At 32.5% G+C, this 23,203-nt stretch overlaps 1 protein-coding gene, 3 long non-coding RNA genes and 2 pseudogenes across 5 annotated transcripts; all 6 read right to left on the reverse strand.

The window, feature by feature from the left end:
• Positions 1-200: 200 nt before the first annotated feature.
• Positions 201-4,950, reverse strand: LOC114404485 (annotated as a pseudogene).
• Positions 4,951-4,954: 4 nt separating this feature from the next.
• LOC114404490 lies at positions 4,955-6,107 on the reverse strand. The gene is made up of 3 exons (XR_003665005.1): positions 5,855-6,107; positions 5,669-5,785; positions 4,955-5,540 (listed from the first exon to the last, which is right to left on the reverse strand). It is a non-coding gene; the product is annotated as an uncharacterized LOC114404490 (long non-coding RNA).
• Positions 6,108-13,938: 7,831 nt separating this feature from the next.
• LOC114404489 lies at positions 13,939-15,924 on the reverse strand. 2 transcript variants are annotated; one of them, XR_003665004.1, is made up of 5 exons: positions 15,446-15,924; positions 15,012-15,298; positions 14,583-14,674; positions 14,420-14,425; positions 13,939-14,285 (listed from the first exon to the last, which is right to left on the reverse strand). It is a non-coding gene; the product is annotated as an uncharacterized LOC114404489 (long non-coding RNA). The 2 variants fall into 2 exon arrangements; XR_003665003.1 differs by lacking the exon at positions 13,939-14,285 and having other exon boundaries at positions 14,373-14,425; positions 15,446-15,923.
• Positions 15,925-16,412: 488 nt separating this feature from the next.
• LOC114404487 (protein PHYLLO, chloroplastic-like) lies at positions 16,413-18,263 on the reverse strand. The gene is made up of 3 exons (XM_028367412.1): positions 18,176-18,263; positions 17,910-18,104; positions 16,413-16,574 (listed from the first exon to the last, which is right to left on the reverse strand). Exons 1-3 carry the CDS (start codon positions 18,176-18,178, stop codon positions 16,509-16,511), a joined length of 264 nt encoding a protein of 87 aa, XP_028223213.1. The 5' UTR covers positions 18,179-18,263; the 3' UTR covers positions 16,413-16,508.
• On the reverse strand, positions 16,413-22,128 carry LOC114404486 (annotated as a pseudogene).
• Positions 22,129-22,502: 374 nt separating this feature from the next.
• Positions 22,503-23,088, reverse strand: LOC114404491. Its single transcript, XR_003665006.1, has 3 exons — positions 22,977-23,088; positions 22,792-22,908; positions 22,503-22,663 (listed from the first exon to the last, which is right to left on the reverse strand). It is a non-coding gene; the product is annotated as an uncharacterized LOC114404491 (long non-coding RNA).
• Positions 23,089-23,203: the final 115 nt, after the last annotated feature.

Here is a 23,203-nt window from a genome sequence, read left to right on the forward strand (position 1 = left end):
GATGACATATAAAAAATTATTAAATTAATTATTATAAAAGTTAACAGACTTAATATATATGATAATTTATAATTAAATAAAAGTGTAAAAAGTTTTTATAAAATTTCAGTGCATAAATTATTTACTATGTATTATTTATTCTAAAAAATTATTTTAGATACGATTTTTAAATAATTATTATAAAAATGAATACTCTTATCATAGTTGATAATTTATGATCAGATTTTTATCATAGTTAGTGAATTTGAATTAAACTCTAAAAGCAAATACAATTCAAACCTTGAGGGGAATTAAACTCAAAGAGAAAACTACAAATCAAGTTGATGGAAATAAAAATAAAAACTAAGTGCAAAAAAAGAGCCAGCAAAGCAACCAATTGAACTCCAACAATGCATGTATTAGCAACAGCATTCAGAATGACAACAAACCAAGTCACAGGAAAGAAATTAATAAATCATCACACATTCAAAATAAAATAAAGGCTAAAATACACTATTGGTCCCCTATAATGCTCAATCCGCAATTTTGATCCCCCTATTTCCAAATCAAGACATTCAGTCCCCCAATTTTTCAAAATCAGCGATTTTGGTTCTTCTGTTAGTTGACCGTTAATTGATTATCCATGGTCAAACATTGAGTGAAAAATAAAAGTATCTAGGAGACCAAAATTGCAGATTGAGCATTATAGGGGAACCAAAAATGTATTTTACCCTAAAATAAATTCATGAAAATAAGGACATCCATGTAAAACAAGCAATATTAATGAAACATACAGCAGGAAGAAGGTTGGAAACTGCAGTGCCTGATGATGTAATGGCTACTGCTGGAATGTGAGATCCTCTTCCATATCCAACAGCATGATATGCAAGTGAACGCTCATCGAAGCATGAAATACATGTGATTAATTTGTGACTTGCAACAGCAACAGCAACAGGGGAAGGTCTAGATCCAGGAGCAATACACAAATACTAAACAAAAGAATAAATCAGAATCATGCATTAATATTGGTGCATATGTAATATTTATCAGATCATCTCACCATCAAACCAAGTCTTGTGCATTCTTCAACAATAAGCGATGCCCAAAGTGTTAATATTGGCACTTTCTTTCAGGGAGTTTGATAATTCATTGGCATGATCCAACTGATAATACAAGAGACAAACATAACAAGGACAAACTTCAGACAAATACAACAGATAAACATAACAACTAGAAATAACCTGGCAAATGAATAATTTTCTTCTTTTTTCTATGGTACATGAATTAAATTTCCCAAAATCTAAGGTGGCAACCATCAAAGCTAGATATCTAGGTGAAATAGAGCTTATTTTTAGATCTAGACCATTTGGTTATTTAAATTTTAAAAATCTTGTTCATCTTATAATTGATTTTGAGATAGAATTTGTTCTTAAAAAGCTCAACTCTAAGTTGGCTTTCTTCTAGTCTAAAATTTTCCAAACTTCCATTCCCTTTTATTCTTCCTCTCTCACAGAGTCATTGCAGAATAAGATAAAGGCGTAAAGACCTATACATCCAAAAGTCAATCATCCTGCAAAAAAAAAAAGATTATAAATTGAATTTGAATTAGTTTTTTTGTTAGAGCTGTAATAAAAAGAGTATAAACAATTCATAAACTTTACCTAATGTAACATGAATAGAGTTCAAACGTGCTGTCTTCGTTCTTTTAATAAAATGTTGAATTTCAGTACAAGGTAAGTGGGCAGTGTACTGTCTGTGATTCAAGACCAAAGGGATCTTGTGTGCAGTGTTATAAAACTCAGACTGGACCAGCCAGGCCAACCGGTTAAACCGGAACCCGGGCATAGCACCGGCTCGGGTCACATATCAAATCGGATATGCATCTAACCCGGTGCCATGTAATCAACCCAACACTGAACCAGTAAGAACTGGGAAACTCGGTCTAGTCGGATACACTCAATTTCCTAGTTGTACTCTCTCACTTTGCAAATTATAAAACATATTTATTTGAAAAATTAATGAGTATTTTGGACTGGTAATTGCACTATAATGCTATTCCCAGACTTTGTTTAAAGAACGAACACAGTTGCAATTGCATGACATCTATTGTCATATTAATGAAAAGCTCCTTACCACATAATAAAATAAACACGGAAACATTTTTTTTATTTTCTAAATAACTATTTATTAGCAGCTTGATCTTTCACCCAATCCTTTATGACATGCATATTTAATGAAATTTTTATCAGAATAAAATAAGGGAATGGGAGAATGTCAATGTTATAAGGGTGCAAAGCTCCAAATATTAAAATTTAAAAATATAACCTAAAGGTGAAAATATTTGTTATAAATGACTCAGGTTGATAAGGAGTACTCAGACAGATAACTGAATCATTTTAATAATTTACCTGCTTTAAACGACAGCAATGGACATACCTAAACTCTCTGAAATTCTTCTTCAGATATTCCTGCAACTTAGGGACATCCTGTCTCCAAAAAATATCCCAGAGAGCACCATCTGAAGCATCCCCCCCAAACAACAAATCACCTTGATTTATTTTTACTTTGGCAACCTCTATGAGCTCTGATCCATATGAAATACCATCCTCATTAGCAATGGCAACCTCATTACTACCAGACGGTTGATGAAACTGATCAACTTCTTTCCCATCACATAATCCACCTTCTTGTTCCATGACTTCAACACTAGTTTGCCTGTCCAAAGCATTTATTGTAGAAGATGAATTATATTAAGCATGTCAACATTAGTTTCTCCATCCTGATCATCACCAAGTAGCTCCCTTTTCTCTTGCTCGAGATGCTTTTGCTTCAACTTCTCAATGACAGTAAGTTGATCAGAATCCAGTTTCACTTCAGCAATATGAGTCAACACATTTACCTAAAACAGCAAAATTATTATAAAAAAAAATGCTTCAATTCCTTCATTGATAAGCATGCACTCAGGGCCACATACAGCAAAATATACAAAACACTAACCAATGTTTGATCAGGAAAATCTATGCAACTGACATAAGTATATATACGCAAATTAAAGCCTTCTCTAAGCCAAAGGCATCATTCATTTCAAGTCCTTAACCATACTAATGTGATGATTCTACTATCAAAACAAGAGTAGTTTTTCTAATTATCAATCAATCATTATAACAACCAGGGAAATAACTCGTCAAATATAGAATCAAATAAGAGTTTATGAATTGAAGACAATGCACAAAACTTAAAAACTGACATTGAATTGAAGCCACAAACTACTCATAAGAAACAGAACAGAGAAATGCAATGGCTTATCAAAGACAACACTTTATACATCCTACAAACTATACACCATCCAATATGAAATCTATTTAAAAAATTCAAATAATTTAGAAGAAATCCTTGAAAATAACAGCCCAGGAAAGAAATAAGCAAATAGAGCATACTGCATCAGACATATCACAATGGAGCTTAGTCACTGAATCACCACGTCCAAGCTCCTGAGGAAATCCATAAGCAATATATGTTTTTGGCCCCAGGTCTGGCTTTAGAGAACCATTAGGCAACTTCACAGCAAGGTTAAGAGAACCTTTGTGAGGATCAGTCTATTCCTTGAAGGGTAAGGAAGATATGAACTCAGCACAATGACGAGGCAATTGTTCCTCAAATAAATTAGAAGGAGGCCAATCTTTTAATTTCAATATCTGTGGCCAAGCAAGCCAATCCCTACGACCATTTGTATAGCCAGTAAAAAGTTGGTGGATATTAATTTCCCCCTGCATTTAACCAATACCTCAAAAGAGAAATGCAGAAATCAGCAGCAACTGAATAAACAAGTCCAGTAAAGAATTACTAAATCAGTAAAATAAAGCAGATATGATTTACTCTAGTCTGATTACTAAACAGAAAAACAGAATGAGTACAAATCGAAAATAACATTTTCAACAAACTAAAAAAAATAAAAAGTACATTTTACCCAACATCAGCTAGATGCTGCAAGTCTAAGAACTAGACAAACATACCAAAGGATGCAAGGGCAACAAGAAAGGTCTGGGCAGGCAAAGCAAAAACAGCAAAATGGGGCAGGGACAAGAAACAGCCAAACATTGAGATAAAATTTTCTAAGATGATAAGATAAGGAGCAAAACCTAGGACTAAGAAGATGAATATGATGATGATGGTAGCAGGATAAATTGATCACACTAGCCATATTTCTTGAGAATGATGGAGAGACAGCATAAAGCATGAAACAAGGGCTTAAAATTTGAGACTGATATAAAAACTACACTCAGAAAAATGATTTCTAATTATCACCCTAATGTGCGTTTTGTTTACCAACATTCCACCTTAGGCCGGTATCTCTTTATGACCCAGATAGCAGAACATCTACAAACTGTTTCTTAAAGTGGAACCATCCACCAAAAAATTGTAATTTTTCAGTACTTCACAAAATATTTCAAGGACATTCTGTTCTGATGACTCTATGGAATTCAATAACTGACAATATTAAATGCACTGAAATAACTCTCAAGTCTCAATCCAGAAAAGGTGGAGTTACTGAATTCAGGAAACATGTAGGAAATTCAACAACATAAAAATTGCTAATATTAAATAATTCTCCAAATGCCATAACTGCAGTGGTTCCAGTTAAAATAAGTACCAACATTAAACAATTAAACATAATCTTCATGAGAATGAAGGTGAAGAATGAAATTTGTGTAAAAAGCTCTCCATGGTCAATAAAGTTAAAGATTGGGAAATTAAGCAAACCTCAGTCCAATCTAAGCAATCAATTGTTTTCTCCGCCAAATGTTGGCCATGCTTGGTATTAGTTACATGACGTAATGCACGCCACATGACAAGCGGTTCCCAGCTTAAACCAGATGTACATTCAAGCACATTGCTGACAATGACAGGCTCCCCCTTTTCCCAATGCCACTGAAAATGCCTTAAATCCTTGTACTGAGGATCTACAGCTTTAGAACAGAATAAATAGTTGTCAGTCAAATCTTCCCAAGAAGCAGCCTTCCTCATATTACTATAGCTAACATCTGTGTTTCTATCAAGCTTCAAACATGAACAGAAGTTGTCTGCAGTCTTAACTACATTTTGAAGCTTGTATGCTTGCACTAGTTCTTTTGCTTTACACACTAACTCAGACAAAATGTTGACCCAATATGCTTCTCAGTTCAAGAAAACCATGGTTACATTCATCATTGACTTTTGGACAAGGAATTCAGGGAAGTAACAACTAGTTGCAAGTAAAACTTACATATTCTTAGGAAAGAAATGAGCTTGTACCCTTGGAATATATCTATCTTCTACCAAATTGAGATTTTTGAGAGCAGCTCTAGTGCATTTGGATTTACATGTGTCAATCGTAGACCAGACATGACACATAACCCACACCGTAGGAAATAACATCAAGCATAAATACAGGAGGGAGTTGATGTTTTTATTTTTTCAGAACCCAAGAAGATAAGGATCCTCTAGATTATAGAAAACAAAGAGAAAGGCCCAACCAAACCATAATGAAAGATTCCCTTTTTTCATTCACAAAGGTGTAAAAACTGATACAAAAAAGAATTGACCATTTAACTTTAAATATTCCAAATTACATGAAAAATGATAGAAGCAGGGAATGATGGTAAATAAAACAACAAAAGCAGAAAAGATATCAAAAAGGCATGTCAGGCACCTGGTCTAGAGAATCTTGAAGCGAATAATGGGCTTCTTGAAAAGTAGAGAAGGAAAATTCATCCCATGCAAGGGTCATTGACAGAATGGAAACACTTTCCAGCTCATCTAACTCAATCTGGGAGCGGCAAAAGAATTAGTATTTAAAGTTATTAAAGTAATGGCAATAAGATTGTTGAACCTTTACCTGAGGTATGGAAAACCAAAAAGAACCTTTCTTTCTGGTGACTCACATTATCATCCAAATTGACATAGAGTGATTTAGAGTCGGCGTCGTTCTTGGATACATAAATGAGAGGAAAGACCGAGGAGGAGTGGGGTTGGGAGCAAAACAAAGTGAAGGTCTTAGGACAGTAGGGGAAGAAGGGGAAGGAGAATTCAAGATTTGGAGAGCCTCCTTCAGTTTCTAAGTCCCTCCTCCAAATTCACCGCACCGCCAAATTCACCGCTAAACTCTCACTCTCTATATATAAAAGAAAACCGCCAAAGGACATTATAGTATTGATATTCTAACGGCCAAATTCACCGCTAACGGATATAAAATCAAAATATTAAAAATAAGATTGAACATTATATTATTGATATTGGTAAGAATAGGAGATTATTACATTTACCTTTTATTCACTATCTATATATATAAAAAAGAAAATTATCAACATAATTATAAAATTGAACATCTTATATTATTGGCATTAGGTAAAAATAAGGGAAAAAGAGTCTACTTATAAGCTTTTTTATCAATTAGGGATAAACAAAAAATATTCAATTTTTCAATTGGGGATATATTTTAAAAAAATTACTCAAAATGGGGTAAGTCGAAACAGGTATTAGGACTTCTGACTCAGAAGTAATAACACCGGCTACGACTTGTTATTTTTTTTTAAATTTTTTTTAACTGAAGTCGTAAAAATATGTACGACTTCAGTGCAAATGTTATTTTTTTTACGACTTTTAAAGTCATTTTTTTAAAACGGAAGTCATATTTTGTTTTACAACTTTAAAAATTCGTAAAACTATTTTTTTTTTCTTTTTGTTAAATTTTTTAAATATTTTTTTACTATTTGTAGACATGTTTTTGTTATGTTAACCTATTTTTTTTTCTTTTCCTAAATCTGTTTTTTCTTTTAAATTTAATATTTTTTACATTTTTATTTTTATTTTAAATAAAAAAGTTAAAAAATATATTTAAATATATGATAAATAATATTAAGTTGATTTTATTAGTATATTTTTTGTGATTTTATTTTATATGTTATTATTTTATTTTAATGTTTTATTATTTAAAACATGTTATATATATTTTTAATATAGTTTACTTTAAATTTTTTTTATTTAAAGTTTAAATAATCTATCAATAAAAATTAAAAATAGCATAATTAATACATTAATATAAAACACACAATACAAATAAAACGCATAATTGTTTGGTTCACCATGTTCATCAAAATCATGTTGTTGCTCGTCATCACTGAAGTCGCTAACATTATCTCTTATTATGGGTTGTTCAATAGTCATCTGTAAAAGAATTATTGATTAGTAAGGAATCATTGGATTCTATGTAACGTAAAAAAACATTTTTAAATATCTTTTTCGTGTGTGTAACACTAAAAAAATTATGTCAGTATGACTCTAAGAAACACATCAAAATGAGAGAACCAATTAATTGTTTGGATGCAACATATGCACCGAGGTGAGAATGAACCCTCCTTTTATAAATTTCACGCGAGTGAACAGTGTTTATTGAATCGTTCATGCTACAACTAAACACTAATATTCTAACACACAAAATAATAATTTAACAAAATTAATTTAACATGTATAATAATTTATGTAACTAATTCGTAAATTAATAATAACTAAGCACTATTATTCTAAAACATAAAATAATAATTTAATAAAAAAAATAATTTTCCATGTATAATAATTTATCTAACTAAGCGGTAAATTAATAATAACTAAACACTATTGTTCTAAAACATAAAATAATAATTTAAGAAAATTAATTTATCATGTATAATAATTTATCTACCTAAACTGTAAATTAATAATAACTAAACACTATTATTCTAAAACACAAAATAATAATTTACCAAAATTAATTTAACACTAAACCATAAATTAATAATAACTAAGTGATATTAAAAATGCAAAACTAATTAATTATTTTCAGCAAAGAAAAACAAGCTTTAGAACATGCCATTAGTTCACTTGTGCAGCAAAGAAAACAAGAAAAAGCACGCATCCTTGAAAATAGCATGCGTAGTGTATTGTTCATGCAGCAAAGAAAAACAAGCTTTAGATCAGTAGTGTATTGTTCACTCACGTTAATGCAATGCATTGTTCACTCACATTACAACACTGAAATAGCAGAAAACAACCGTCAAGGGAATAACTTTAGAACAATAATGCTGAAAACAAGCTTCATAGGCTCGAATAATTTACACCCGTGAAGGTTGCACATGCATGAATAGAATAAAAGTAGTCATGAAGCATGCTTATACGGTCATTTATGGTGAAATGATTTATGATAGCATGGAATCTTGCCAGAAATAAAGTAGTCAAATTTAACTTATGCTGTAAACATGATTTATGATAGCATGGACCAACTTGCTTTAAGTTGTTAAATTTTTTAAATGCTTTTTTATTATTTGTAGACATATTTTTGTTATGTTAACCTTTTTTTTTTCTTTTCGTAAATATGTTTTTTCTTTTAAATTTAATATTTTTTACAATTTTATTTTTATTTTAAATAAAAAAAGTTAAAAATATATTTAAATATATAATAAATAATATTAAGTTGATTTTATTAGTATATTTTTTGTGATTTTATTTGATATGTTATTATTTTATTTTAATGTTTTATTATTTAAAACATGTTATATATATTTTGAATATAGTTTACTTTAAATGTTTCTTATTTAAAGTTTAAATAATCTATCAATAAAAATTAAAAATAACATAATTAATATATTAATATAAAACGCACAATACAAATGAAAGAAAAACATAAAAATTACAAGTTATTTTAGTCATGTACTTGTTTGTATGGACAGTTAGTCCGATTATGTCCTTCACTTCTACATAATGAGCATTTCTTAGGCCTATTTGGAATTGGTTCATCCATCTCATTATGTATTCGAGTAGTGGTCGGCTTGCCTGATGTCAATCGTCGTTTCGAAGGATCAGACATAAAATACGAATCTAAATATTGTGGCCATGTGTCTTCACTTCCTAGGGAATGAAAATGATGTTGATAAACTTTGAAAATGTTTTCCAACTTGTATACAGGGTCAACAAAGTCATCATAATTTAAATTGCAAAAAACACACGCTGCAATTGCATGCAAGCAAGGTAGTCGAAGTGCTTGAAATTGTCCGCAATCACACGACCATTCATTCAATTTGACAGTGCATGCCATTGCTCGTCGATCAAGTCGCGTATTTGCAATTTCTTGAACCTCAAACTCCCCTGTTTCTCGAACATACATGCGAACATAATGCGAGGTAGCAATGTGTTGATTTTCTTGCATCATGACATATACGTCTTTGGAGTACCTATGCCCTGTCTTTATCATATTCATGATTTTGATGCCGTTAGTAACAAATGAATCATTTATTTTATTAAATGTTTCATTGACTAAGGCAGTAATAGGTAATGCTCGGGCTCCTTTCAAAACAGAATTCATACATTTAGCAAGGTTGGTAGTCATATGGTCATACTGTTTTCCTTTATCATACGCTTGAGTCCATTTACTCTTAGGAATTTGATCCAACTAATCTGCTGCTTGTGGAAACTTTGCTCGCATAGCGAGCAACTTAGCCTCAAATCGTAGTTTCCTCATCTCATACCATGTGCGAAAAGATAGAAAAATGAGTAATAAATAGTAAACATGTAATAAAGCAAGAATATGATGCATGAAATAGGAAGAAACATACCCATATTGATTACTTGTTTTTTTAAGTCAACATTTTTAAACTGTTTGTTGAAATTTGATGCAATGTGGCGAATGCAATACACAGACGAAACATCTGGTTCATTCCAACCAACACGTTCGGATTGTAAAGCTGCTAGCAAACTGGTTCCCCTGTCTGATATAATACATAAATTTGGTTGCGAAGTAACATATCTTCGCAAATAATGCAAGAACCACATCCAAGCTTCTCTAGTCTCGCTCTCAACAACTGCAAAATCAAGTGGAAAATTGTTCCTACTACAATCTTGTCCGATGGGAGTTAACAAAGTACCATGGTATTTGCCAGTTAAAAATGTCCCATCTAATTGCACAAGTGGCTTGCAATATTTGAAGCCTTCAATGCATGGATTAAAGTTGTGTGTTTAGGGTTTGGGGTTTAGGGCTTGGGGTTTAGGATTTAGGGTTTAGTGATACTTGTGGTAAAGTTGTGTGTTAGGATTTAGGATACAATGAGAAGGATATTTGGACTATTAATGAGTTAGTTAATTAAAGGGTTTTATTAGATATAAATAGGGAAAGAAGGATATGAAATATTCTCTTCTATTTTCTGTTCTTTTCTTATATTTAGTACAATTCTTTTCTTCATCATTTCAATTTTGTTCCTAACATTGTGAGGCTAGACTGATTAATCTGGGAAAGCAATGTAGCTAGGCTCATGTCTCTAGGAAAGTCATTGGGCTAGATTATATCTAATCTTATAGTGCATGATTTGAACCAAAGAAGGCGGATCTGAGTAGTTGAGGTTATGAGTCAACAAGAAGAGAGAGAAAATGAATCAATGTGTCTTTCTCAAACTCCACCCATGTAGACTACAAGCGCTAGCCAAAAAAATAAATGAGAAATTGAATCCATGATTATATGCCATATATTTGCAATCACCTTTTTCTCCTTGTTGTCTAAAGTCACCTAACACCTTTGAGATGAAGGTGGATTAAATGAGCCATGCCACATTCGTTTCAAACTATGTAAATGGATACTTGATAGTGAGGACCAAAAAGGTAAAGAATTGCAACTATAGGCACCAAAATGAGATGTTTTAAACTATACGGACTAAAAGGGAAAGTTATTACAATTATAGGAAACAAATGGATAATTTCAATGTTTTCAAATAATGAGGTTAGCTCCATCTTTCAGGTTTTTCTGATCATCTTGATATGTGACTGATATTATCGTCTTTACTTTTTTGATCAATTTGTTTGCATTTGAACTAAACTCTATGTATTTGACTATTTGGATTTGGATTAGTACTTGGTATCTTTACTCATTCCAAGATATTTTTCTGGGTATTACTTGATTTTACTCGGCAAATAAATGATGACGATGGGTACAAAATTATTGTTTTTCAATGTTGTTCAGTTTTCTTTCATAATACAACAACAACAACAACAACAACAACAACAACAAGAATAATAATAATAGGACTCTCCGCTTGCAAATAGGACTCTCTGCTTCCCACAAGGGATAGTGGAAGACTTACTGATCAAGGTCAGAAAATTCATTTTCCCTGTGGACTTTATGATTCTGGATATAGAGGAGAATGAAGTCACACCAATTATTTTGGGAAAACTCTTCCTCAACACAATACGAACATTGATTGATGTCAAGGAAGGGAAATTGACTTGGTGGCTAGGTGATGAGGAAGAAGTATTTAAGGTATTTGGTACTGCAACAAACTCATTTTCTCCTCATTCCTGCAATTTTGTGCAGGCCACTAACAAGATAAAAGTCATTTTCTCCTCAAATACCCATAAACCCTAATTAGTCAAGTAACCCTAATTTGTCAAATACCCCTAAACCCTAATTGGCCAAGTAACACTAAACCCTAATTACTCAACTACCTATAAACCCTCATTAGTCAAATACCCCTAAACCCGAATTTGTCAAGTAACCCTAAACCCTTATTTGTCAAATATCCCTAAACCCAATTAGTCAAGCAACCCTATTTTTTCAAATAACCCTAAACCCTAATTTATCAAACACACTTAAACCCCAATTAGTAAAGTAAACCTAAACCATGATCTATCAAATATAGATAAACCCTAATTAGTCAAGTAACTGTATCCCTAATTTGTAAAATAACCCTAAACCCTAAGCATTCAAGTAACACTAAACCCTAATTAGTCAAGTACACATAAACCCCAATTTGTCAAGTAACACGTGAATCCTAAATTTTCAAATACTCATAAACCCTAATAAATCAAATAACCCTAAATTGTCAAATAACCCTAAACCCTAATTGGTCAAGTAACACAATATTCTAATTTGTCAAATAACCCTACACCCTAATTAGTCAAGTACCACTAAACCTTAATTAGTCAAGTACCTATAAATCTTAATTAGTCACATACACCTAAACCCCAAATTGTCAAGTAACCCTAAACCTTAATTTTCAAATACCCATAAACCCTAATTAGTCAAGTAACCCTAATTTGTCAAATACCCCTAAACCCTAATTGGCCAAGTAACACTAAACCCTAATTAACTCAACTACACATAAACCCTCATTAGTCAAATACCCCTAAATCCGAATTCGTCAAGTAACCCTAAACCCTTATTTGTCAAATACCCCTAAACCCAATTAGTCAAGCAACCCTATCTTTTCAAATAACCCTAAACCCTAATTGGTCATGTAACACTAAACCCTAATAAGTCAAGTACAATAAACCATAATTAGTCAAATACCACTAAAAGCTTATTTGTAAAGAAACCCTGAACCCTACTTTGTCAAATACCCATTAAAACTCAATCAGTCAAGTAATCCTAAACCCTTATCTTTGAAATACCCCTAAACCATAAATAGCAAAGTAACCCTAAAGTCTAATTTGTCAAATAACCATAAATACCCCTAAACCATAACTAGCAAAGTAACCCTAAAGTCTAATTTGTCAAATAACCATAAACCCTAATTAGTTAAGTAACACAAAACCCTAATTAGTCAAGTACACATAAATCTGAAATAGTCAAACACACATAAACCCCAATTTCTCAAGTAACCCTAAACATCTAATTTTTCAAATACCCCTAAATCCTACTTAGTCAAGTAACCTAATTAGTCAAGTACCCCTAAACCCTTATTAGTCAAATATCCTTATTTCCTACTTTGTCAAATACCCCTAAACCTTAACTACTCAAGTACCCATAAACCGTAATTAGTCAAATACCGCTAAATCCTAATTTGTCAAGTAACCAAAAAACCTTATTTGTAAAATACCCCTAAATTATAATTAGTCAAGTAACCCTAATTTGTCATATAACCCTAAACTCTAATTAGTCAAGTAACTCTAATTTGTCAAATAATCCTAAACGCTAATTGGTCAAGTAACACTAAACCCTAATTACTCAACTACACATAAACCCTCGTTACTCAAATACCCCTAAAACCTAAACACTAAGTTGTCAAATACCCGTAAACTCTAATTAGTGAAGTATCCGTAAACCCTAAGTTTTTAAAATAGTCATAAACCCTAATTGGTCAATGAACACAAAACCCTAATTAGTCAAGTACAAATCACCCTAATTAGTGAAATACCCATAAACCCAAATTTGTCAAATACCCTTAAACACCAACAAGTCAACTAGACCTAAACCTTGATTAGTCAATACTTCTAAACCCTAATTAAGGGATCTCAACTCATCTAATATCTTATACAAGGGGTCCTTAGGAGTAAAACCCTCACCATTAACACTAGATGAAGAATGAAGACTCATGTTGGTTCCTAAGTTATGGTTCTTTCTTGTTGGGGGTTTGAAAACAAAAGGTAAAAGAAACTATGATTGAAACTAGCCAAAATAAACACTAAAAGAGGTGTGAAAGATAAGGTAAAAACTAATTGGTAAAAGGCAAGCTACCTAGGCGGTTTGACAATGGAGAGTAAAGGAAATAAGCTATGAAAGTAAGCAAGAAATTAAAGTGCAAGAAATGCAAACTAGGCGGATCCTAAGAGTGTTTGGATGATCTTATTTAAGGTTCCCAACAAAACACTCACTATCCTAAGGGAAAATTGCCTAAAATTATTACACACAAATGGAAGTAGGGTGACCTATTGGAGGCTCCCAACTTACTTCCAATGAAAGACCTTTTTGTTACAAAATTTGAAAGCAAAGCAAATTGTCAATTACAAAAAAAAAGTCCTCAATTGTGGTTGACCCCTTGCTTCTTGACTCAAATTCTTCAAGGTATGACATCAATCCTCCTTTCCATTTCCCTATATGACAAATCACAAGCAAGGAAACAAAGAGACAAACAATAAGCAAAGACAAAAAAAAAATGAAATGAAAGCTAAACCAATAGAGTTTTAACAAGACAAATTTTCAAGGATTATTCAATAATTAAAGCAATGAAAAGCACACAAAAGCAAACAAGGAGTCAAAGAGAAACCTAGAATGGACCTAGAGTAGAGTAGAAAAACAAAAAATTTTAAGTAGCCTTTCCATCCAATTGAGTATAAGCCATATGAAATCAGTAACACACAAGTAGCCTTTCCATCCAACTGAAAAAATTTTAAGTGCCATTATGAAATGAGTATTACCAGAAAGCTTGAAATGAGTATAAGCCATATGAAATTAGTATTACCAGAATTCTTGGATAGTCAACAGTCAAGCAATAAGGATCTAGCATGCCTACATCTTAGTACCTTCTACAAAACTGAAGAAAACCAAGTCAACCCAACAAACAGTTAAATCATAAATGCTACGTACCTTTGTGAAGCTCCGCTTATAGGTAAAATCTTCCTTTTTTTTTACCTTAAAAGGATACTAATTAACAACATTTCTCTTTACCTTGACCTACACATCAAAAGAGACAACAAATCAACTACCTCTCAGCCTGGAAGATTATGATTGTCATCAATTGGCTCAAAACCAACAAATTCCTATAGCTAGGAAAACTATTGTGACAATCTTACAACTAGCTCAAATTCATTTACAAAGAAAAGCTGCATACATTCTAGTAGCAACGGTCTTCAACTCTTGGTAAAATCCTCAACCCTAGTCACTGGTCAGCAAGGATCCCAAACTCTTGTAACATCCTCAACCCTGTTTATAAATACGACAATGTTATAAATATTCTAAGTATCACCCTTTTAGTATTTTATTCCTTATTCATAAACAAAGAAAACCAAGCAACCACAAATATCACAATGCTATAAATATTCTAAGTATCATCCAACATCATTAAAGGGCTAATAAAAACATCTCAATGTAAAACCACAACAAACATCTTATGTACCACACGAGTGAGCAACTAATAAGTAAAACAAAGCTTTCACAACAAAAATTCAGCAGAAAGTAAAGAAAATGATTGAACAAATGAACAAGATTTTTCCACATATGCAAAGCCTAATCCAAGAACTATTGCAAAGACAAAATTTACCATGAATTGGAATTGGGTAACTCAGAATTGAAGCTCGGCATTCCTCTTTCAGGTCCCTTGTCATCTTCAACAACAATTATTGTACCTGCATGTCCAGTCACTCAAACAAAAAGGCAATAGACCTGGTTACAAAAAGTTTCCTTGTAGATACTATAACTACCATTAAAAGCTTTTGTAATTATTTTTTTCCTTAGGGATAGATGCATTTCAAAATAAACCATGCATGACTTAGCCATCTTGTCAGCACTTGCTACCTCAAAACCATCTCTTCTATGGAACTCTTTAACCTGCTCCATTAGTTAAGACCAAAACAAGGATCAGTAAATCCTTCAGAAAAATGTCTTACAATACATATTATATTAGCAGATCATTAAAATTATAGATTTTGCAAGTTTGTCCAATGAGGTGACAATGAAAATACCTAGTGTTACTACCTGATATACAGTTTTTGCTGCTCGTTTTATTGTCGATTCCAACAGCATCGATGCATCTTTAACAAGCATACCACGAACCAGAGCAGCAACCAAGTTGACCTTCTTTGGACTCTAAAATACCATAGAAAACAAGGTATGTAAAATGTGCAACTAGTCAGATATTAATCAGATCCTTCTTAAACCATAAATTAAGACATTTTCCACAGCAAGCCAGGGAAGGCATTTCAATGGCTAAAAAATTAGATGCCAACTTTTCTGCAAAATAACATGTTGGTTAAAACACAGAAGTTTCTTAGCAAGTAGCTAGGCAGTGGCACCACATAAATGTAACAAAACATTGTAATTTTTCAATATTTATGTTATTGCTAAGCTGAACATACTTGTGATGATACTTATGTTCACTTTAGCATGCATACTAGAAATGTGATTAGCAAGTTAAAATTAAATAAAATAAATGCTCTATCAAGATAACACCAAAAGTTAACATCTATTGTTCCAAATTACATGAAAAATGATAGAAGCAGGGAATGATGGTAAATAAAACAACAAAACAGAAAAGATATCAAAAAGGCATGTCAGGCACCTGGTCTAGAGAATCTTGAAGCGAATAATGGGCTTCTTGAAAAGTAGAGAAGGAAAATTCATCCCATGCAAGGGTCATGGACAGAATGGAAACACTTTCCAGCTCATCTAACTCAATCTGGGAGCGGCTAAAGAATTAGTATTTAATGTTATTAAAGTAATGGCAATAAGAAGTTGAACCTTTACCTGACAGAAGGCCAGTTATCGTGCATCAAATATCAATACCACATTCATAAACCACTCTTAAAGAAGAACAGTCACAAATAAAATATAAAGTTCAAGGCTGGAAATATGCTGCTATTCAACTGGATAGTTCCAAAAGAAAGATCACTTTGGATTAAGCTCGCCACATATTAGTAGAAGAACATTACAAAACATAAGCATATTTGATAAATAAGGAAACGCTTTCCATTTTACTTTGATTGAATTGAACCCTTATAAGGTAAAATTGTTATACTTCAGAGTGTAAGAGAATCACTCATTACAAGACATAACATTTAGAGTTTGGTTCTAATGATTGGATATTTTTAGCCAGATCAGACTTGACCTGCATTAGAGTTCAGTAGTAGTTAGTAGATTAGGTTGCAGTCCCTACAGGAAAAATATATATCAGCCCATATTAACCATAAACAGTAATAAATTCTTCTTACAAATTTGAAAAAGAATACACATTGAAACCATATTTCTCCAAAATATAGTGTTGGAATTTTGTTTGGTATACTTGAATGCATGAAAGTGTTTCATTTTTAAGTATATTGAATACAAGAACACTGTATAAAAAAAAATAAAAAAACACATGAACACAATATAACAAAATATAAAACCAACGTGCATTAAGGATCTCATGTTTTTGTATAAAAGCATAAGTTTTATTTTGATATACTGTCAAATGTAAAAAAAAAATTGTAAATTAATTTAATATTGAGTTAATTAATAGGCATGTGCATTGTTTGTGCAAGAAAATTATATTATCAATCAACTAGAAATATTTATCATATAACTTTAATAATAATTATCATGAATATCAATAAATTTATCACACATATGACAGTTTGTGATTAAATAATAGTGTAAAAGTTTTTTACACTTTCAATCAACTAACTAGAAATGATGACATATAAAAAATTATTAAATTAATTATTATAAAAGTTAACAGACTTAATATATATGATAATTTATAATTAAATAAAAGTGTAAAAAGTTTTTATAAAATTTCAGTGCATAAATTATTTACTATGTATTATTTATTCTAAAAAATTATTTTAGATACGATTTTTAAATAATTATTATAAAAATCAATACTCTTATCATAGTTGATAATTTATGATCAGATTTTTATCATAGTTAGTGAATTTGAATTAAACTCTAAAAGCAAATACAATTCAAACCTTGAGGGGAATTAAACTCAAAGAGAAAACTACAAATCAAGTTGATGGAAATAAAAATAAAAACTAAGTGCAAAAAAAGAGCCAGCAAAGCAACCAATTGAACTCCAACAATGCATGTATTAGCAACAGCATTCAGAATGACAACAAACCAAGTCACAGGAAAGAAATTAATAAATCATCACACATTCAAAATAAAATAAAGGCTAAAATACACTATTGGTCCCCTATAATGCTCAATCCGCAATTTTGATCCCCCTATTTCCAAATCAAGACATTCAGTCCCCCAATTTTTCAAAATCAGCGATTTTGGTTCTTCTGTTAGTTGAGCGTTAATTGATTATCCATGGTCAAACATTGAGTGAAAAATAAAAGTATCTAGGAGACCAAAATTGCAGATTGAGCATTATAGGGGAACCAAAAATGTATTTTACCCTAAAATAAATTCATGAAAATAAGGACATCCATGTAAAACAAGCAATATTAATGAAACATACAGCAGGAAGAAGGTTGGAAACTGCAGTGCCTGATGATGTAATGGCTACTGCTGGAATGTGAGATCCTCTTCCATATCCAACAGCATGATATGCAAGTGAACGCTCATCGAAGCATGAAATACATGTGATTAATTTGTGACTTGCAACAGCAACAGCAACAGGGGAAGGTCTAGATCCAGGAGCAATACACAAATACTAAACAAAAGAATAAATCAGAATCATGCATTAATATTGGTGCATATGTAATATTTATCAGATCATCTCACCATCAAACCAAGTCTTGTGCATTCTTCAACAATAAGCGATGCCCAAAGTGTTAATATTGGCACTTTCTTTCAGGGAGTTTGATAATTCATTGGCATGATCCAACTGATAATACAAGAGACAAACATAACAAGGACAAACTTCAGACAAATACAACAGATAAACATAACAACTAGAAATAACCTGGCAAATGAATAATTTTCTTCTTTTTTCTATGGTACATGAATTAAATTTCCCAAAATCTAAGGTGGCAACCATCAAAGCTAGATATCTAGGTGAAATAGAGCTTATTTTTAGATCTAGACCATTTGGTTATTTAAATTTTAAAAATCTTGTTCATCTTATAATTGATTTTGAGATAGAATTTGTTCTTAAAAAGCTCAACTCTAAGTTGGCTTTCTTCTAGTCTAAAATTTTCCAAACTTCCATTCCCTTTTATTCTTCCTCTCTCACAGAGTCATTGCAGAATAAGATAAAGGCGTAAAGACCTATACATCCAAAAGTCAATCATCCTGCAAAAAAAAAAGATTATAAATTGAATTTGAATTAGTTTTTTTGTTAGAGCTGTAATAAAAAGAGTATAAACAATTCATAAACTTTACCTAATGTAACATGAATAGAGTTCAAACGTGCTGTCTTCGTTCTTTTAATAAAATGTTGAATTTCAGTACAAGGTAAGTGGGCAGTGTACTGTCTGTGATTCAAGACCAAAGGGATCTTGTGTGCAGTGTTATAAAACTCAGACTGGACCAGCCAGGCCAACCGGTTAAACCGGAACCCGGGCATAGCACCGGCTCGGGTCACATATCAAATCGGATATGCATCTAACCCGGTGCCATGTAATCAACCCAACACTGAACCAGTAAGAACTGGGAAACTCGGTCTAGTCGGATACACTCAATTTCCTAGTTGTACTCTCTCACTTTGCAAATTATAAAACATATTTATTTGAAAATTAATGAGTATTTTGGACTGGTAATTGCACTATAATGCTATTCCCAGACTTTGTTTAAAGAACGAACACAGTTGCAATTGCATGACATCTATTGTCATATTAATGAAAAGCTCCTTACCACATAATAAAATAAACACGGAAACATTTTTTTTATTTTCTAAATAACTATTTATTAGCAGCTTGATCTTTCACCCAATCCTTTATGACATGCATATTTAATGAAATTTTTATCAGAATAAAATAAGGGAATGGGAGAATGTCAATGTTATAAGGGTGCAAAGCTCCAAATATTAAAATTTAAAAATATAACCTAAAGGTGAAAATATTTGTTATAAATGACTCAGGTTGATAAGGAGTACTCAGACAGATAACTGAATCATTTTAATAATTTACCTGCTTTAAACGACAGCAATGGACATACCTAAACTCTCTGAAATTCTTCTTCAGATATTCCTGCAACTTAGGGACATCCTGTCTCCAAAAAATATCCCAGAGAGCACCATCTGAAGCATCCCCCCCAAACAACAAATCACCTTGATTTATTTTTACTTTGGCAACCTCTATGAGCTCTGATCCATATGAAATACCATCCTCATTAGCAATGGCAACCTCATTACTACCAGACGGTTGATGAAACTGATCAACTTCTTTCCCATCACATAATCCACCTTCTTGTTCCATGACTTCAACACTAGTTTGCCTGTCCAAAGCATTTATTGTAGAAGATGAATTATATTAAGCATGTCAACATTAGTTTCTCCATCCTGATCATCACCAAGTAGCTCCCTTTTCTCTTGCTCGAGATGCTTTTGCTTCAACTTCTCAATGACAGTAAGTTGATCAGAATCCAGTTTCACTTCAGCAATATGAGTCAACACATTTACCTAAAACAGCAAAATTATTATAAAAAAAATGCTTCAATTCCTTCATTGATAAGCATGCACTCAGGGCCACATACAGCAAAATATACAAAACACTAACCAATGTTTGATCAGGAAAATCTATGCAACTGACATAAGTATATATACGCAAATTAAAGCCTTCTCTAAGCCAAAGGCATCATTCATTTCAAGTCCTTAACCATACTAATGTGATGATTCTACTATCAAAACAAGAGTAGTTTTTCTAATTATCAATCAATCATTATAACAACCAGGGAAATAACTCGTCAAATATAGAATCAAATAAGAGTTTATGAATTGAAGACAATGCACAAAACTTAAAAACTGACATTGAATTGAAGCCACAAACTACTCATAAGAAACAGAACAGAGAAATGCAATGGCTTATCAAAGACAACACTTTATACATCCTACAAACTATACACCATCCAATATGAAATCTATTTAAAAAATTCAAATAATTTAGAAGAAATCCTTGAAAATAACAGCCCAGGAAAGAAATAAGCAAATAGAGCATACTGCATCAGACATATCACAATGGAGCTTAGTCACTGAATCACCACGTCCAAGCTCCTGAGGAAATCCATAAGCAATATATGTTTTTGGCCCAGGTCTGGCTTTAGAGAACCATTAGGCAACTTCACAGCAAGGTTAAGAGAACCTTTGTGAGGATCAGTCTATTCCTTGAAGGGTAAGGAAGATATGAACTCAGCACAATGACGAGGCAATTGTTCCTCAAATAAATTAGAAGGAGGCCAATCTTTTAATTTCAATATCTGTGGCCAAGCAAGCCAATCCCTACGACCATTTGTATAGCCAGTAAAAAGTTGGTGGATATTAATTTCCCCCTGCATTTAACCAATACCTCAAAGAGAAATGCAGAAATCAGCAGCAACTGAATAAACAAGTCCAGTAAAGAATTACTAAATCAGTAAAATAAAGCAGATATGATTTACTCTAGTCTGATTACTAAACAGAAAAACAGAATGAGTACAAATCGAAAATAACATTTTCAACAAACTAAAAAAAATAAAAAGTACATTTACCCAACATCAGCTAGATGCTGCAAGTCTAAGAACTAGACAAACATACCAAAGGATGCAAGGGCAACAAGAAAGGTCTGGGCAGGCAAAGCAAAAACAGCAAAATGGGGCAGGGACAAGAAACAGCCAAACATTGAGATAAAATTTTCTAAGATGATAAGATAAGGAGCAAACCTAGGACTAAGAAGATGAATATGATGATGATGGTAGCAGGATAAATTGATCACACTAGCCATATTTCTTGAGAATGATGGAGAGACAGCATAAAGCATGAAACAAGGGCTTAAAATTTGAGACTGATATAAAAACTACACTCAGAAAAATGATTTCTAATTATCACCCTAATGTGCGTTTTGTTTACCAACATTCCACCTTAGGCCGGTATCTCTTTATGACCCAGATAGCAGAACATCTACAAACTGTTTCTTAAAGTGGAACCATCCACCAAAAATTGTAATTTTTCAGTACTTCACAAATATTTCAAGGACATTCTGTTCTGATGACTCTATGGAATTCAATAACTGACAATATTAAATGCACTGAAATAACTCTCAAGTCTCAATCCAGAAAAGGTGGAGTTACTGAATTCAGGAAACATGTAGGAAATTCAACAACATAAAATTGCTAATATTAAATAATTCTCCAAATGCCATAACTGCAGTGGTTCCAGTTAAAATAAGTACCAACATCAAACAATTAAACATAATCTTCATGAGAATGAAGGTGAAGAATGAAATTTGTGTAAAAAGCTCTCCATGGTCAATAAAGTTAAAGATTGGGAAATTAAGCAAACCTCAGTCCAATCTAAGCAATCAATTGTTTTCTCCGCCAAATGTTGGCCATGCTTGGTATTAGTTACATGACGTAATGCACGCACATGACAAGCGGTTCCAGCTTAAACCAGATGTACATTCAAGCACATTGCTGACAATGACAGGCTCCCCCTTTTCCCAATGCCACTGAAAATGCCTTAAATCCTTGTACTGAGGATCTACAGCTTTAGAACAGAATAAATAGTTGTCAGTCAAATCTTCCCAAGAAGCAGCCTTCCTCATATTACTATAGCTAACATCTGTGTTTCTATCAAGCTTCAAACATGAACAGAAGTTGTCTGCAGTCTTAACTACATTTTGAAGCTTGTATGCTTGCACTAGTCTTTTGCTTTACACACTAACTCAGACAAAATGTTGACCCAATATGCTTCTCAGTTCAAGAAAACCATGGGTTACATTCATCATTGACTTTTGGACAAGGAATTCAGGGAAGTAACAACTAGTTGCAAGTAAAACTTACATATTCTTAGGAAAGAAATGAGCTTGTACCCTTGGAATATATCTATCTTCTACCAAATTGAGATTTTTGAGAGCAGCTCTAGTGCATTTGGATTTACATGTGTCAATCGTAGACCAGACATGACACATAACCACACCGTAGGAAATAACATCAAGCATAAATACAGGAGGGAGTTGATGTTTTTATTTTTTCAGAACCCAAGAAGATAAGGATCCTCTAGATTATAGAAAACAAAGAGAAAGGCCCAACCAAACCATAATGAAAGATTCCCTTTTTTCATTCACAAAGGTGTAAAAACTGATACAAAAAAGAATTGACCATTTAACTTTAAATATTCCAAATTACATGAAAAATGATAGAAGCAGGGAATGATGGTAAATAAAACAACAAAAGCAGAAAAGATATCAAAAAGGCATGTCAGGCACCTGGTCTAGAGAATCTTGAAGCGAATAATGGGCTTCTTGAAAAGTAGAGAAGGAAAATTCATCCCATGCAAGGGTCATTGACAGAATGGAAACACTTTCCAGCTCATCTAACTCAATCTGGGAGCGGCAAAAGAATTAGTATTAAAGTTATTAAAGTAATGGCAATAAGATTGTTGAACCTTTACCTGAGGTATGGAAAACCAAAAAGAACCTTTCTTTCTGGTGACTCACATTATCATCCAAATTGACATAGAGTGATTTAGAGTCGGCGTCGTTCTTGGATACATAAATGAGAGGAAAGACGAGGAGGAGTGGGGTTGGGAGCAAAACAAAGTGAAGGTTTTAGGACAGTAGGGAAGAAGGGGAAGGAGAATTCAAGATTTGGAGAGCCTCCTTCAGTTCTAAGTCCCTC

This window comes from Glycine soja, unplaced genomic scaffold (genome assembly GCF_004193775.1).
Source record: "Glycine soja cultivar W05 unplaced genomic scaffold, ASM419377v2 tig00104265_1_pilon, whole genome shotgun sequence".
In the NCBI taxonomy this organism is placed as follows: Eukaryota; Viridiplantae; Streptophyta; class Magnoliopsida; order Fabales; family Fabaceae; genus Glycine; species Glycine soja.